Raw genomic sequence first — 14,970 nt, forward strand, 5'->3', positions numbered from 1 at the left:
GTATTTGATAGCGTACAATGTGAGTGCTTTGATAGCGTACTTCACAAGCGCAGTGCCTCCAATAGCACTTTGTACATCTTGCGCTTCTTGCGGTAATGTGGCTGCAAGCGGGCACGAGCATATCCAAGCATCTGTGCCACACGTGGGAATATGTTCTTCTCTGCTGTCCAGGACAGAACGAAGACCCCGAATGCCAGCGCGATTAACCAGAGTTTGAAAGCATCAGACATGAAAGTCAGTTGCATCACCTCCGTCACCCAGTCGGATGGTCTGAAGAGCATGTAGCCCGAAATCAGGATATTCACGATGATCGTACATAAGTACGGCACTAAACAGCCACGGTCAGTATCTAGATAAGCAAGAAAGCGTAGTGCGCGGTGCGATTCTTACCATTCTGAGTCATTGGTTTCCGGAATGGCGGACCCGCACTTAGAACAATGCTGATGAAGATGTACTGGAAACATGAGAACAAGAACAAAGCCGTATTCTCCGAGTTGACAATGTTGCTCTTTTCCACGTCCAGTTGTGGCGGCAAGAACCTGCATTGTTTGTTAGAATGATGTTGGTGGTATATATTGTGACAGCTACTCACCATGGCTGTAATTGAACAGTCTCGAAGACTGCAAACTGTGACAGCACAACTAGCGAGATCTGCCCGAGCAAAGGTGTCAATACCTTGCGCGAGACAAGATCGGCAGTTGGCCGTTTCCGAGACATCATAGGAGAAGGATCAGCCCAGCCCACTAGAAGAGAATTAGCTCATATACTCAAAATTAGCAGATATAGACCACTTACTGAAGACCGCAATGGGCATAATGAGCAAAAGGTCGATAAAAAGAAACTTAAAACCGTTAGCAATCTATCAAAACTTTGGTAATATAGCCCACTTACCTGGAAATCACCAAGATTCGACCCTGACGTATACAGGAAGCTGACCGTGCAGAACTGAATGGCGGAATAAAGACTCATGAACTTGAAACAGGAGAAGCTTGTCACCAGAGCAGCTCGACCCTCCCTAATCACTGTCGGAACACAGGAGATTTCGAACAAGCGGCTAGTAAAGGGCGCAGCAACGGACGCCTCGGCGTCCGACAATGAGATACCAACATCTGCAGCCTTCAGAGCGCCGCAATCATTGGCACCGTCGCCACAAAAGCCACAGCAGTAATCAATAGATTGAAGTTTCTCAACGAGTTCGTGCTTCTCGTCTGGGGACATACGGGCAAACACTTTGCCGCATACAAGCACCTATACAGCACACATTAGTTTGTGACATGGTAAAAAATGGAAATAGTTAGTACAACGGCCGCTTACCTTGTTGAGTACATCTTCATTCCCGAAGTCAATTAACCACCTAAACGCATCACCAGTGACGGCGACGGAGTATTCACGCTCGACGAGAGTGTTTCCTGGAATTGACAAGTCGTTCTCCGCAGTGTTTATGGGCTGTAGTTGCATTAGCTGCTAGTAATTGGATATAGGGAAAAGATATATTACCAAGAGTGTTCTCGGGTCCAGCTGGAGGTCGGGATTGTCCACACATTCCCATATGAGAGAAGTTTTGGATGAAAGACCAGGCGCTGTGTATCGTTAGTCCTGAACTATGTATAACCTGGGTGCGGTAAACAAACCTTCAATAAAGTGCGGGATAAAACATGGTTCATCGCGTCCAAGCATGTTGCATTCACGAGCAACACTGATGGCAGTCAAGATATTATCACCGGTGCACATTACATTGCGAATTCCCGCCTCATTCAACTCGGAAATCACACCGGAAGTACTGGGTTTCAACTTGTTCTCGAAGATGATGAAGCCCAGGAATTCCAGGTTAGACTCGGCGTCCGCCCGCGACATTTTTTGGACTTTCATCCAGCTTAACTTTCGTTCATATTTGGAAGCGCAGGCAATCACACGGTATCCTTTGTGAGTGTAGTAATTCAGGAGATCCTCATAATCCGAAGGAACTGCAAAAGAATTATATCAGCAACGTAAGCTTATGTAGAAAGAGAGAGAGCACTGACGAGTTCCGGGAATACATATGTCTTTAATGCTTTCTGGGGCACCCTTGACAAAGAAACTTGCTCCATTGTCGCCAAACTTCCTGACGACGACACTTGCGCGACGAAGATTGGAGGCGAATTCGAAGCTCCGCAGTACTCCAAGCTCGAGGGAGTTCTGGATATTGTTAGATATGAAGCTGTGGCTCGAATAAAACCAACTCACATTTACATCATGTTCGTCGCTGGTCTGACGTTGAGGGGGCTTTGCAACCGACGGTGCTATCGTGTCGTATTTGGGGCTTGTCTGATCGGAAACATGATGTCCTCCCTCCTCAAACGTCCAGTTGGTAAATTGGAACATCTTCACATCGAGAGGATCTCCCAACAGCTCATCGTCCACTACCCTGAGGGAATGACACGTCGCCATGGCGTACATGATCTTACTTTGCTTTTCGATGTCGTATTCGGAGTTAGCATTTGGAGAAGGACGAAGAAACCCGTCAGACGTCTCAGACAGCAACTCGGAAAACCTAGGAATTTTTCTTCAGCGCAAGCCTAAGGATCATACTTAGAAGCAGACAAACCTTTTATCACGGGTAACTATACGCGCTCCTAGCACATCCAGCCCATCTTCGGTGAGGGTTCCAGTTTTATCGAAACAAACAATGTCCAGCTTTCCTCCCACGTTGACCCTAGTCTCATGTATTAGTATCGAAATTGAGACATTATTCAGCTTCGTCCACTCACTTCTGTGGGCTGATGCAGAATATGTTCTGTTTTTTTAGCCGTGAAAGCGCAAAATTGGTTCCAATGGTTAGTGTGGCTGGGAGAGCTGGCGGGACAACAATCGTGATCAGATCGAGGGCTCGAATTATGATCAAATGCCAAGCGAGCTGTGTTTCGTTGGGTCAGCTGCCATAATAACTTTGGGGGAATCGCCTGTTGGAGCATTGACTTACACCCAATCGAACAAAGTTAATGAATGAAGCGATGAATCCGAGAAGAGCGACCATCCCCATCACGGCAATGTAACGGAACGAGTCCCGGTAGAATTTGAATCCAGAAGGCTTTGGGAAAAGCATTGATCGAACTAGAGCCCCCTTGGTTGTTAAGAAGCCGGTTCTCATGACAATCGCTAATGCTACTGCTTCATCGTCGTCAACATTCTGGGGCCGTCTAGCCCGGATCACTTTGGTTCCGCTGAATAGGAAGTGTTTAGCAACATGAGGGTGGATAGAAGGAGTACTAAGATCGAGATATTTGAGGGCATCATCGGTGAGTGGTGTTTTAGACACGGGGACGGATTCGCCTATTAGAGTTAGATGTGTATAAAAATATCAAAGTTTGGGGTCTTGTACGAACCAGTGAGCATGCTCTCATTCACAATGCAGTCCCCTGACAGCAAGATGCAGTCACACGGGACCTGGTTAAGGGATGGGTCGGAAAATTCATACACATCACCAGGAACCAGCTCTTGGGAGGAAACGGACCGCCCTATAGATACGATCAGTTTACATCAATCAGTAAGATGATATATTGAATGAACTCACAGAATCCATTTCTTAGAACGCGGACATCACACTCGAAGAGAGATATCTCCCTAAGCCGACTCATAGTCTGTCACGGGATTAGTTTCGGGGGGGTTGATCCACTTCTTCGGCTGAACTCACTGATTTCGTCTCTAGCACAGTCGTTGCTATGCTGAAAAACGATATAAGAAAGATACAGACGGCGTAGTAGTAGTACTCATCCATGGACCACAAAACGAGACTTGCAATTTGGAAGATGTAAAAAGGATGGAAGGCCTATACACTGTCAGATATATTGATAGAACAAGCGGGAGGAAAACTGACCTCGTCGACGAGAAGCTGAGGAATTGTCTTTTGGAGAATTTCGATAGTGTTACTTCCAAATATCTGTTCCCTGCTGTCTCGTTCATCGGCATCCAATCCACTTCGCATGACCTTGGCATTAGTCCACGATGGATCCTTCCAGCCATTTATCAAAGAAAATTTATCCTCGATTGGATGATAGAAGAACTTCAGGTATCGGTAGTCGATGAAGTGTAGAGAGTCAATAGTCGGGTCGTTATCTTCATCGTATGAGTGATTTAATGAGTCGGCGAAGACCGTGGAAAGGGGACGTCCATAGGGTTGGCTGCCAACTTCATGGACGGTGAATTGGTTCCATTGGTCCTATGATGGGTTAGACGGTTATTGTATGGGACAAAAAATTCACAATCTCACCTCTATAGCCACCCATTGGCATTTCCCTATCGGGGTTGCCTTCCCAATCAACTTTACCCGCCATCGTGGCAGCCATCGGAAGAGAAGCCAGGCAAATCCACCGGTCAAGATGCAAAGGGCGATATAGACAGCAAACCCTCCCGAACTCGTGGAAAAGCCAGCAAAAACAGCTGTCAAATCCTCCGACGCAATATACACTTTTTGATTCAACCGACTACCGGTTCGTCGGTCTCGGCCATACGAGCTGGCGGACATGTAGCGAGAAAGAAGTGGATGTTCAACCGAGTCGCGAGAGGTAGACATCCGCTTAGACACAAAAGAGCTTCTGGCAGACTCGAGGTCTGCATCCTCGATTCCATGTAGAGATTCTTCATCAATCTCGCTTTGGTCATCCACCGCATCTTCATTCGACCATTCTGCGAAGTCTTCCCCGTCCTGAAAGTATGTAAAGCTCACCGTAGAGCCTGCTCGATCACGGCGGTGCGCGAACGAGACGACGCTGGATGGGATGCTTTCCGAGATTGGGCCATCGAAGACCTAGTACGAGTCAACTCCTGCGCCGAAGCCTGCATGTGAGAATAAAGATTTGACATACCTCATTACGGGCCATCTCCACATCCGACACGACGCTCATGCTAGAGAAGTGTCAGCAGGGATTCAAGGGTCGAGGTAGATAGGAAGGGGGCATAGCAACCTGCTTCTCATGGAATCGCGTCGCAGTCCATGTCGAGGCATGGATAGGTCCACGGGACCAGTCCCCGAGGGAGACTGCGGACGGCTTCCCATGTTTAAGAGAGAGGTCAGCTCAGCCGATTCCCCCAACAGCCTCTCTGAGTGTCGTATTATGGGGCTTGAGTAAAGTTGTATTTCACCGACACAGGACCAAAGGGGAGCATTTACCGCGGAGCGCAAGTTCCCACAAAAGCAGGGTGTGTGACCTGGAGCTTATCAGTGTCCCACAGCGGAGAGCGACTTATCTCCATGTGACTACCCGATATAGCTTTGGATTATATAATTATATCGGACCAAACTTCCAAGGTTGGAAATCCCCCCATGCAAAAGAATCCATATAAAGTTGCATGCAATAATAGCTTCTATATGCCATTGTATTATATTCTGACGGGGTTCCATAACAATCTAGAAGACTAGATGAGTCTTGGCATCTTATTTCTTGGCTTTAACAGGCATCTCATTGGCCGCTAAATCACCCATCTACGGGGTTTCGATCTGAAATGCGGGAAGATCTACATGGCGCGACTCAATGGCCCTGAAGGCTCTCAATTCCTGCATTTATCTAACTGACTAAATAGAGTTACTACTTGCATCCCTAACAAAGTATTTTATACATCATCAACGGTTATATACGATTATACACAGAAAAGTCTCTTACACAAAATATGCTTTTTCCCCCCTCTTCGTATACACTTAAAATGACAACATTGAACTAAAATGACATCCAGAAATGACTATGAAGATGAGTACCAAAACGACGCCCCCAGGCCGCATAAGCCGACTATTCTTGTCCTAGCTAACAACATAAATCCTGAACGTCATCAATTGTCATGCAAAATAAGCAAAACACGCAACCGACTACATGTACGGGTGTAAAAATACCTGGGTTCTATAAATATATATTTCCTTCTATCCGGGGGCGAATCTCATTTTACAACTTTTTTTTATTTCCAATTTTTTTTTAAAAAAGGCCACTTATATCAAAAGACAAAAGAGTCAATAATCACAGTTAGTTATATAGGGAATATAATTCTTCCATTCCTCAGCAGATTGGAATTGGAGAGAGGGGTAATGGTCCAGGGCGCCACCGGGAGCGATCAGATTGAAAACGATTACAGAAAAGCAAGACACCCAGACATCTGGATATCAAGAACATGAAAATATAAGAAATACAGAACAAAGATAAACTATAACATAAATAAGTATATATCAAAAAAGAGAAAGAATCGGACAAATCAAAAGTGGTATTAAAAGGTATTGTTGGGAGAATTTGCAGCTTTTGCAGGCTCAACCAGAACCGTCCCGCCAAGCCCCTCGGCCACAGGGCGCTAAGGATCCCACCATCTTCCAGACTCTCTCCCCCCAAAACTAAACGGCGTATCAAATTCTTCCTTCTTTCTCTCTCCTCACCTCATTCTCTCCCCCGCCCCTTTTCACTACCCATTCATCATGTCTGAGCCCATCAGAAACAAGAAGGCGGACTTCCCGGTCGCACCGTAAGGATCCCCGTTTTATTTTTTTCATTATCAAAAGCAAAAAAAAAATATACTGACTTGCAGAAGGACCCCGCAAAACACGCCGGCCAACAATGCTCCCATCTCGTCTCACGCTCAGCAGCCTGGTGTATCCAGCATCGAGGAGGGTAAGTCGTCTTTTTTCTTGTCTTCACCGGCATCTCTTTGACCGTGGTTTCCTTTCTTTTAGAATCCCTTGACAAAGCCGCCGCTGCCTCGCTCTTCGCCCGCAACCCTGCTCTGGTCTCCATGATCCAGGGCAAGTTGGGTCAACTTGTCGGTCGCTCATCAGGCTACATCGAATCTCTCCCCCCCTCCGTCCGCCGCCGTGTCGCTGGTCTGAAGGGTATCCAGAAGGAACACTCCAAGCTCGAGGCTCAGTTCCAAGAGGAGGTCCTGGAACTTGAGAAGAAGTACTTCGGCAAGTTCACGCCCCTGTACGAGCGTCGTTCTACTATCATCAACGGCGGTATTGAGCCGACCGAGGCCGAAGTTGAGGCCGGAAAGGAGGATGAGGAGAGTGACGAGGAGGAGGAGACCAAGGAGGAGCCTAAGAAGGAGGAGGGTGAGGCCGCGAACGGCATCCCCGAGTTCTGGCTTTCTGCCATGAAGAACCAGATCTCGCTTGCCGAGATGATTACTGAGCGCGATGAGGAGGCTCTTAAGCACCTCACCGACATTCGCATGGAGTACCTTGACCGACCCGGATTCCGCCTCATTTTCGAGTTCTCCGAGAACGAGTTCTTCACCAACAAAACTATCTCCAAGTCATACTTCTACAAGGATGAGAGTGGATACGGTGGCGATTTCATTTACGACCACGCCGATGGATCCCAGATTGACTGGAAGGAGGACAAAGACCTGACCCTCCGCCTGGAGAGCAAGAAGCAGCGCAACAAGAGTACGTGCCCTTGGAATATTGGTATGCTACGTTGAAACTGACAATTTCCCCTCTTTTAGACACCAAGCAGACCCGCGTTGTTAAGATCAGTGTGCCTACCGAGTCCTTCTTCAACTTCTTCTCGCCCCCACAGCCACCCGCCGAGGATGACGACTCAGTCGCCAGCGACATTGAAGAGCGTCTGGAACTTGATTACCAGCTCGGTGAGGATATCAAGGAGAAGCTCATTCCCCGTGCCATCGACTGGTTCACCGGTGAGGCTCTCCAGTTCGAGGAGCTTGGTGAGGATTTGGATGGTGATGAGTTTGAGGATGACGATGACGAGGATGAGGAGGACGAAGATGAGGACGAGGAGGATCTCGGGTCGGACCGTGATGTGGACGAGGAGGACACAGATGAAGAGGTATGGCATACAACACTCACCGATTTTGATCAACCTACTAACTTCATCCCAGGATGGTACTTCCAAGCCCAAGAAGGAGGCCGCCGAGTGCAAGCAAAACTAAACGAAAAAAGTTGCCGGTGGTGAATGCCCAACATGAGACTATTCGTACTCTGATATTTTGCTTTGCTTTCTGCCTTTTTTTTTGTGCCCCCCCTGCGTCACCTCTCTTATCTTCTAATACTCAATCAATACTTGACATAATCGGTGTGTAATTTTCGCGTCCAACTGTAAGGACTTGCACTCATACCCGAGACACTTGAAGTGTCTTATAAAAATGTGAGTAGTCTACGGTTATGTATACATGTACTTGGTATTCATACCAGAGACATACATATGCCTCCCTAGGTACGGAGTACGGAGTAGATGTATATTAAATCAGTTTCAGGTAAAACAACATATATATATATATATATTTTAAAAAAAATCATAAAATAATCATAAAATAAAATAAACACCCGAGTAATAGAATACATACATGCAGTAAAATAATACAATGTCAATAGTAAACATAAGGTACACAATGCAGACCAAGTAGGATGGCGGTGACAGGTTGTGGGGTGTGGCGCCCCCCAGTATATTCCCTAAGCTCCTTCAGGGGCTCTCGCTAAATGGCCAGCTGTTAGTCTCATTCAAGGGTTTTCTTTCCACCTTCATCTATTTCTTATCTTCAATCTTTTTATTCTATTCTTTCGAAATATGAGATGAGGGGTTGAGAAGTCCCCCTTGTCTTTGGACCTGAATCGCATTTTCCCTTCGATACCCTACCTCCGAAAACACCCATCATCCCCGGAGCTTTTGCAAATATCCCGCTTTTATTGCATCAAAAACGATTAACGACCTACATTCCCTATGGCGCACATCTATGAGGTCGGCACACGGGCCTGGCAGCCCGACCCGACAGAAGGATGGTTGGCGTCCGAGGTGAAGGAGAAGCTGGAGGATGGAGAGAAAGTGCAGCTGATCTTCGAGTTGGAAAATGGAGAGGTAGGTGCCTTGGAACTCTGGACGCTGGACGCGCAATCCGGTGTCTCTTAAGCTACTGAGGCCGACTGACACGGGTTTGATCGGGGCAGACAAAAACCGTGGAGACCACACAGTCCGAGCTGCAGGTCGATAACAACCCTAAACTACCTCCGCTCATGAACCCTGCTATGCTTGAAGCAAGCGAGGATTTGACGAATTTGTCTCACTTAAACGAGCCCGCTGGTTTGTCTTGCCCCTACGTGTTTGGTGCCGCCCTCCCAGCTGACGATCCTATGAAGTCCTCCAGGCTATAAAACTCCGCTACGCCCAGAAGGAGATATATACCTACAGTGGTATCGTCTTGATCGCAACCAACCCATTTGCCCGAGTCGATTCGCTGTACGTGCCGCAGATGGTGCAAGTTTATGCCGGGAAACAACGTGCCTCGCAGGCGCCTCACCTGTTCGCAATCGCGGAGGAAGCTTTCGCGTAAGAATCGTCCACCTTTTGCATCTTTGGGGTTGGTTTCGCTTACACTTTTAATACAGTGACATGCTTCGTGATGGAAAGAATCAGACGATTGTGGTCTCTGGTGAATCTGGAGCCGGTAAGACCGTGAGTGCCAAATATATCATGCGCTATTTTGCGACTCGCGAGTCTTCCGATCAACCTGGAAAATACACCACCAGCCGCGCAGAGGCAATCAGTGAAACCGAGGAACAGATCCTAGCTACCAACCCGGTCATGGAAGCGTTCGGTAATGCTAAAACTACTCGCAACGACAACTCCTCCCGTTTCGGCAAATATATCGAGATCATGTTCGATGACCGAACGAATATTATCGGAGCTAAGATCAGAACGTATCTTCTTGAGCGGTCGCGACTTGTCTTCCAGCCTCTCAAAGAGCGCAATTACCACATCTTCTACCAGCTGGTAGCCGGTGCTTCCGACGCAGAGAAACAGGAGCTGGGTCTCTTGGCTGTTGAAGACTTTGAATATTTGAACCAGGGTGGCACTCCAGTGATCGACGGTGTCGACGACAAGGCCGAATTTGAGGCGACCAGGAAGTCGCTGGCTGTGATTGGTGTGCCGAACGAAGATCAGACAGGCATCTTCCGTGTTCTCGCCGCTTTGCTACACCTCGGTAATGTTAAGATCACAGCAACTCGCACGGATTCGTCAGTCTCGTCGACCGAGCCTGCACTTCTCCGCGCGTGTGAGATGCTTGGAATCGATGCTACTGAGTTTGCGAAATGGATCGTGAAGAAGCAACTTATCACGCGTGGCGAGAAAATCACCTCCAACCTAACACAGCAACAGGCTTTGGTTGTCCGAGACTCCGTCGCTAAGTTTATCTATTCAAGTCTGTTTGATTGGCTAGTGGACAAGATCAACCGCCGCCTCGCTACCGATGAAGTGCTTGAGCAGTTCAAATGCTTCATTGGTGTTCTTGATATCTACGGGTTTGAGCATTTCGCCAAGAACTCTTTCGAACAATTCTGCATCAACTATGCCAACGAGAAGTTGCAACAAGAATTCAACCAGCATGTGTTCAAGCTTGAGCAGGAAGAATATGTCCGAGAAGAGATTGACTGGACGTTCATCGACTTTTCGGATAACCAACCTTGTATCGATCTTATCGAAGCTAAGCTCGGCGTTCTGGCCCTTTTGGATGAAGAATCTCGACTTCCTATGGGCTCGGATGAGCAGTTTGTCACCAAGCTTCACCACCACTTTGCGGCGGACAAGCAGAAGTTCTACAAGAAACCCCGCTTCGGGAAATCCGCCTTCACCGTCTGCCACTATGCAGTCGACGTCACTTATGAATCTGATGGATTTATCGAAAAGAACCGTGACACTGTGCCCGATGAACATTTGGAAGTGTTGCGCAATTCCTCCAATCCTTTCATTAAGGAGATTCTAGAGACTGCTGCGGCCGTTCGCGAGAAGGACTCTGCTGCTATGTCATCCAAGCCAGTTGCAGCTGCTCCAGGGCGTCGGATTGGTGTTGCAGTCAACCGGAAACCCACACTTGGAGGAATCTTCAAGTCCTCGCTGATTGAATTGATGCACACCATCAACAGCACGGAAGTTCACTACATCCGTTGCATCAAGCCCAACGAGGCAAAGGAGGCTTGGAAATTCGAAGGTCCCATGGTTCTCAGTCAGCTGAGAGCTTGTGGTGTCCTGGAAACTGTCCGAATCAGTACCGCTGGCTACCCAACCCGATGGACTTATGAGGAATTTGCCGTTCGATACTACATGTTGTGCCATTCCTCGCAATGGACCTCGGAGATTCGGGATATGTGCCATGCAATCCTCCGAAAGGCCCTGGGAGATGAAAAGCAAGACAAGTATCAACTGGGTCTTACTAAGATCTTCTTCCGAGCTGGTATGCTTGCATTCCTGGAGAATCTCCGAACATCCAGGTTGAATGAATGTGCCATCATGATCCAGAAGAACTTGCGTGCCAAGTATTATCGCCGCCGCTACCTCGATGCTCGTGACTCGATCCTCACCACTCAGGCCTTTATTCGGGGTTTCTTGGCACGCCAGCAAGCCCATGAGATTCGCCGGACCAAGGCTGCTACTACGATCCAGCGGGTCTGGCGTGGCCAGAAGGAGAAGAAACGTTACACTCAAATCCGCAAAAACTTCATACTGTTCGAGTCTGTTGCCAAGGGATTCCTGTGCCGACGCAACATCATGGACTCTATCAATGGAAATGCGGCCAAGGTCATTCAACGTGCTTTCCGCTCCTGGCGTCAACTCCGGGCCTGGAGACAGTATCGCCGCCAGGTCATCACTATCCAAAACCTCTGGAGAGGAAAAGAGGCAAGAAATTCCTATAAGCGACTTCGTGAGGATGCCCGTGATCTCAAGCAGATTTCCTACAAGTTGGAGAATAAGGTTGTCGAGTTGACGCAGTACCTCCAAACACTCAAGCTTGAGAATAAAACCTTGCTCTCACAGCTGGACAACTACGATGCCCAATTGAAGTCATGGAGAACCCGACACAATGCCTTGGAGGCTCGCACGAAGGAACTCCAGGTTGAAGCGAACCAGGCCGGTATCACCGCAGCCCGGTTAGAGGCGATTGAAGAGGAGATGACCAAGCTGCAGCAAAGCCACACTGAAGCACAGGCTACCATCAAGCGCCTCCAAGAAGAGGAGAGAATTTCCCGTGAGGCTCTTCAAACTGCCAACGAGGAGTTAGAGCGTTTCAAGCTCGTCGGTGTCGAATATGAGAAAGATAAGACTGGTCTCCGGCAGCGGATCTCTGATCTCGAGGAACAGCTCGAGATTGCCAAGAGATCTGTACCTTTGAACGGTGTGAACGGCGACGGTCTACCCAACGGTGGCGCAGTCCAGGCCCCTACGCCGGGCTTGATCAACTTGGTGTCCTCAAAGAAACCTAAGCCCAAGAGACGCAGTGCCGGTGCTGAAAGGATCGAGACGGATCGCTTCAGTGGTGCGTACAACCCTCGGCCTGTTTCGATGGCGGTCACCCCTGCATCTATGGCTGCCCGTCAAAATGCGGCCATATCTCCTGGTATAGAGTCGGTCGAGGTGGAGCTCGAGAACTTGCTTTCTGAAGAGGAGGACTTGAATGAGGAGGTCGCCATGGGTCTTATCCGGAACTTGAAGATTCCGCTCCCAACCTCGACACCGCCACCGACTGAAAAGGAGGTCCTGTTCCCCGCATACCTGATTAACCTTGTTACGTCGGAGATGTGGAACAACGGATTTGTTAAGGAGTCAGAGCGATTCTTGGCCAACGTTATGCAGTCCATCCAGCAAGAGGTTATGCAGCATGACGGGGACGATGCGATCAACCCCGGTGCCTTCTGGTTATCTAACGTGCACGAGATGCTATCCTTTGTCTTCCTGGCCGAGGATTGGTATGAAGCACAAAAGACCGAGAACTATGAGTATGACCGCCTGTTGGAAATTGTCAAGCACGACCTTGAGAGCTTGGAATTCAACATCTATCACACTTGGATGAAGGTTTTGAAGAAGAAGTTGTACAAGATGATCGTTCCAGCCATCATCGAGTCTCAATCACTTCCCGGCTTTGTCACGAGTGAAACGAATCGCTTCCTTGGAAAACTTCTGCCCTCCAACAATAACCCAGCTTACAGCATGGACAACCTCCTCAGTCTATTGAATGGTGTTTACAAGGCAATGAAGGCCTTCTACCTTGAGGACGCCATCGTTCTCCAGACCGTCACGGAGCTCCTGCGCCTAGTTGGTGTCACTGCTTTCAACGATCTCCTCATGCGACGTAACTTCCTGTCGTGGAAGCGTGGTCTGCAAATCAACTACAACATCACTCGTATTGAGGAGTGGTGCAAGAGTCATGATATGCCAGAGGGGACGTTGAAGCTCGAGCATTTGATGGTAAGGTCCCTTGTTTGATATTCATTTGATCATTATACTAACACCCTACACAGCAAGCGACTAAGCTTCTGCAACTGAAGAAGGCTACTCTGAATGATATTGAGATCATTCAAGATATTTGCTGGATGTAAGTGAACGCTGGAAATGTCTTCTCCCACGAGTTCACATAACTAATTATGTGCAGGCTGTCTCCGAACCAAATCCAGAAACTTCTGAACCAGTACCTGGTGGCAGATTACGAACAGCCCATCAACGGCGAGATCATGAAGGCCGTCGCTTCTCGCGTCACAGAGAAGAGCGATGTGCTCCTCCTGGCTCCGGTAGACATGGAGGACAGCGGCCCGTACGAGATCGCCGAGCCGCGTGTTATCACTGCTCTGGAGACCTATACCCCATCCTGGCTCCAAACACCGCGGTTGAAACGACTTGCTGAGATTGTGTCCGCGCAAGCGATGGCACAGCAAGAGAAGTTCGAGTGGGACCACAAGATGCTTGAGGAATAGATCTGTACTGTTGTATATTAGACTTTGGGAATTTCCTGTGAGCTACGGATTACGACTTGCCTGGATTATCCACGGCCTTTGCGATACAGTGATGCGCATGATTTTCATTTGTTTCAATTGCATATGACGTCTTGGCTTATAGACCAGAAGAGATTGCTAAGAGAATTCCTGTAAATGAGTTTTCTAACATAAACGAGCAATCCAAGTTCAAATTCACTTGACCCCATCCCGAGCAGGTTCAGTATGAACAACGGACGACATTATCGCCTTCTTGAAGACAATTTCAGTCCGTAGACTCCACATTTACTTTCAACTGAACTTCTCTTTCACTCTTTTTTTTTAAAAAAAAGCTTGGTTTAGCACTATACAATTATTATAGAGCATACTTTTATAAAGTATCAGTTGAATGCTCTTGTTAATTAAAGGTTAGAAGTCTCTTGTATAAAGTATGCTTTTTTAATTACCTTTGTATACACCTAAAAAGGCATTCAAAAGACCTCCAAAAGAACATCTAAAAGACCACTAAAAAGACATGATAAGGCTGTATAAGCAGCCGACTATTCTTATAAAGTCTCAGTTGAATACTCTTTTAAAGCAACAATTAAAGGCACTTAGAGAGTATGCATATGGCAGGTAAGTTGATTCAATTGTAGAGGTACACAGACTGCATGTTATAATTTCAGTGTAGCACTTGTAAAGTGAGAGTAGATCTAAATTATTGACACTTAGTCGCCTGTAACACTCTCTTTCAGGCTGTTCTCAACCTTCGCTTTTTCTTGACTCTTCAATTGCTTGTGAAATGCCAGAGTGTACTCATCCGGATCCCATGATAGAGTCTTGGTGTCCATTTCCCTCAACTTCCGAGCGACCAGTATTTCCATCTCCTCCCTTTCCTTCTCATCCAATAGGCCCAATCTCTCTTTCCATGCACCCTCGAGATCCTCAGTAAGCCCAAAAAACCGCGGGTCAATCTTCTGCCAGTAAATCTCATCAAAGGCAAAGCTATGCGTTGCTGCATACACAATCCAGAAATCACCACTCTCCCAACTCTCATATATAGGGCCGGAAAGTCGTTGGTCTTCTCTTAACCGACCTTGTTGGATTGCTGTATCTTCACAGTCCTTCATCGCCTTAAGAAACGACGTCTTTAGACGATGTTCAAACACTCTTGTCCACGGTAGATCCATTTCGGTACTTTAACACCACGGGAATGTTGTAAGAACCTTTCTTGAGTATATCAATCTCGGTAGCAAGGCCTCGATTAT

General features: G+C 47.6%; 4 protein-coding genes across 4 annotated transcripts; 2 read left to right on the forward strand and 2 right to left on the reverse strand.

The window, feature by feature from the left end:
- Positions 1-41: 41 nt before the first annotated feature.
- N7455_005883 (uncharacterized protein) lies at positions 42-5,032 on the reverse strand (the record flags this gene model as incomplete). The annotated part of the gene is made up of 20 exons (XM_040956560.2): positions 42-328; positions 391-539; positions 593-743; positions 796-841; positions 892-1,248; positions 1,315-1,446; positions 1,498-1,580; positions 1,632-1,964; positions 2,022-2,175; positions 2,224-2,530; positions 2,585-2,692; positions 2,748-2,893; positions 2,960-3,309; positions 3,363-3,494; positions 3,551-3,617; positions 3,671-3,805; positions 3,854-4,195; positions 4,247-4,783; positions 4,842-4,881; positions 4,941-5,032. 20 exons carry the CDS (start codon positions 5,030-5,032, stop codon positions 42-44), a joined length of 3,948 nt encoding a protein of 1,315 aa, XP_040812917.2.
- Positions 5,033-6,427: 1,395 nt separating this feature from the next.
- Positions 6,428-7,899, forward strand: nap1 (histone chaperone NAP1; the record flags this gene model as incomplete). The annotated part of the gene is made up of 5 exons (XM_040956653.2): positions 6,428-6,474; positions 6,541-6,620; positions 6,683-7,393; positions 7,453-7,796; positions 7,849-7,899. 5 exons carry the CDS (start codon positions 6,428-6,430, stop codon positions 7,897-7,899), a joined length of 1,233 nt encoding a protein of 410 aa, XP_040812974.1.
- Positions 7,900-8,687: 788 nt separating this feature from the next.
- N7455_005885 (type V myosin) lies at positions 8,688-13,705 on the forward strand (the record flags this gene model as incomplete). Its single annotated transcript, XM_040956516.2, has 6 exons — positions 8,688-8,822; positions 8,912-9,044; positions 9,101-9,290; positions 9,350-13,202; positions 13,256-13,329; positions 13,387-13,705. 6 exons carry the CDS (start codon positions 8,688-8,690, stop codon positions 13,703-13,705), a joined length of 4,704 nt encoding a protein of 1,567 aa, XP_040812859.1.
- Positions 13,706-14,430: 725 nt separating this feature from the next.
- On the reverse strand, positions 14,431-14,892 carry N7455_005886 (uncharacterized protein; the record flags this gene model as incomplete). The annotated part of the gene is made up of 1 exon (XM_040956694.2): positions 14,431-14,892. One exon carries the CDS (start codon positions 14,890-14,892, stop codon positions 14,431-14,433), a length of 462 nt encoding a protein of 153 aa, XP_040812943.2.
- Positions 14,893-14,970: the final 78 nt, after the last annotated feature.

Source organism: Penicillium solitum, assembly GCF_028829755.1.
Source record: "Penicillium solitum strain IBT 25940 chromosome Unknown utg000003l_segment0_segment0, whole genome shotgun sequence".
NCBI classification, from domain to species: Eukaryota; Fungi; Ascomycota; class Eurotiomycetes; order Eurotiales; family Aspergillaceae; genus Penicillium; species Penicillium solitum.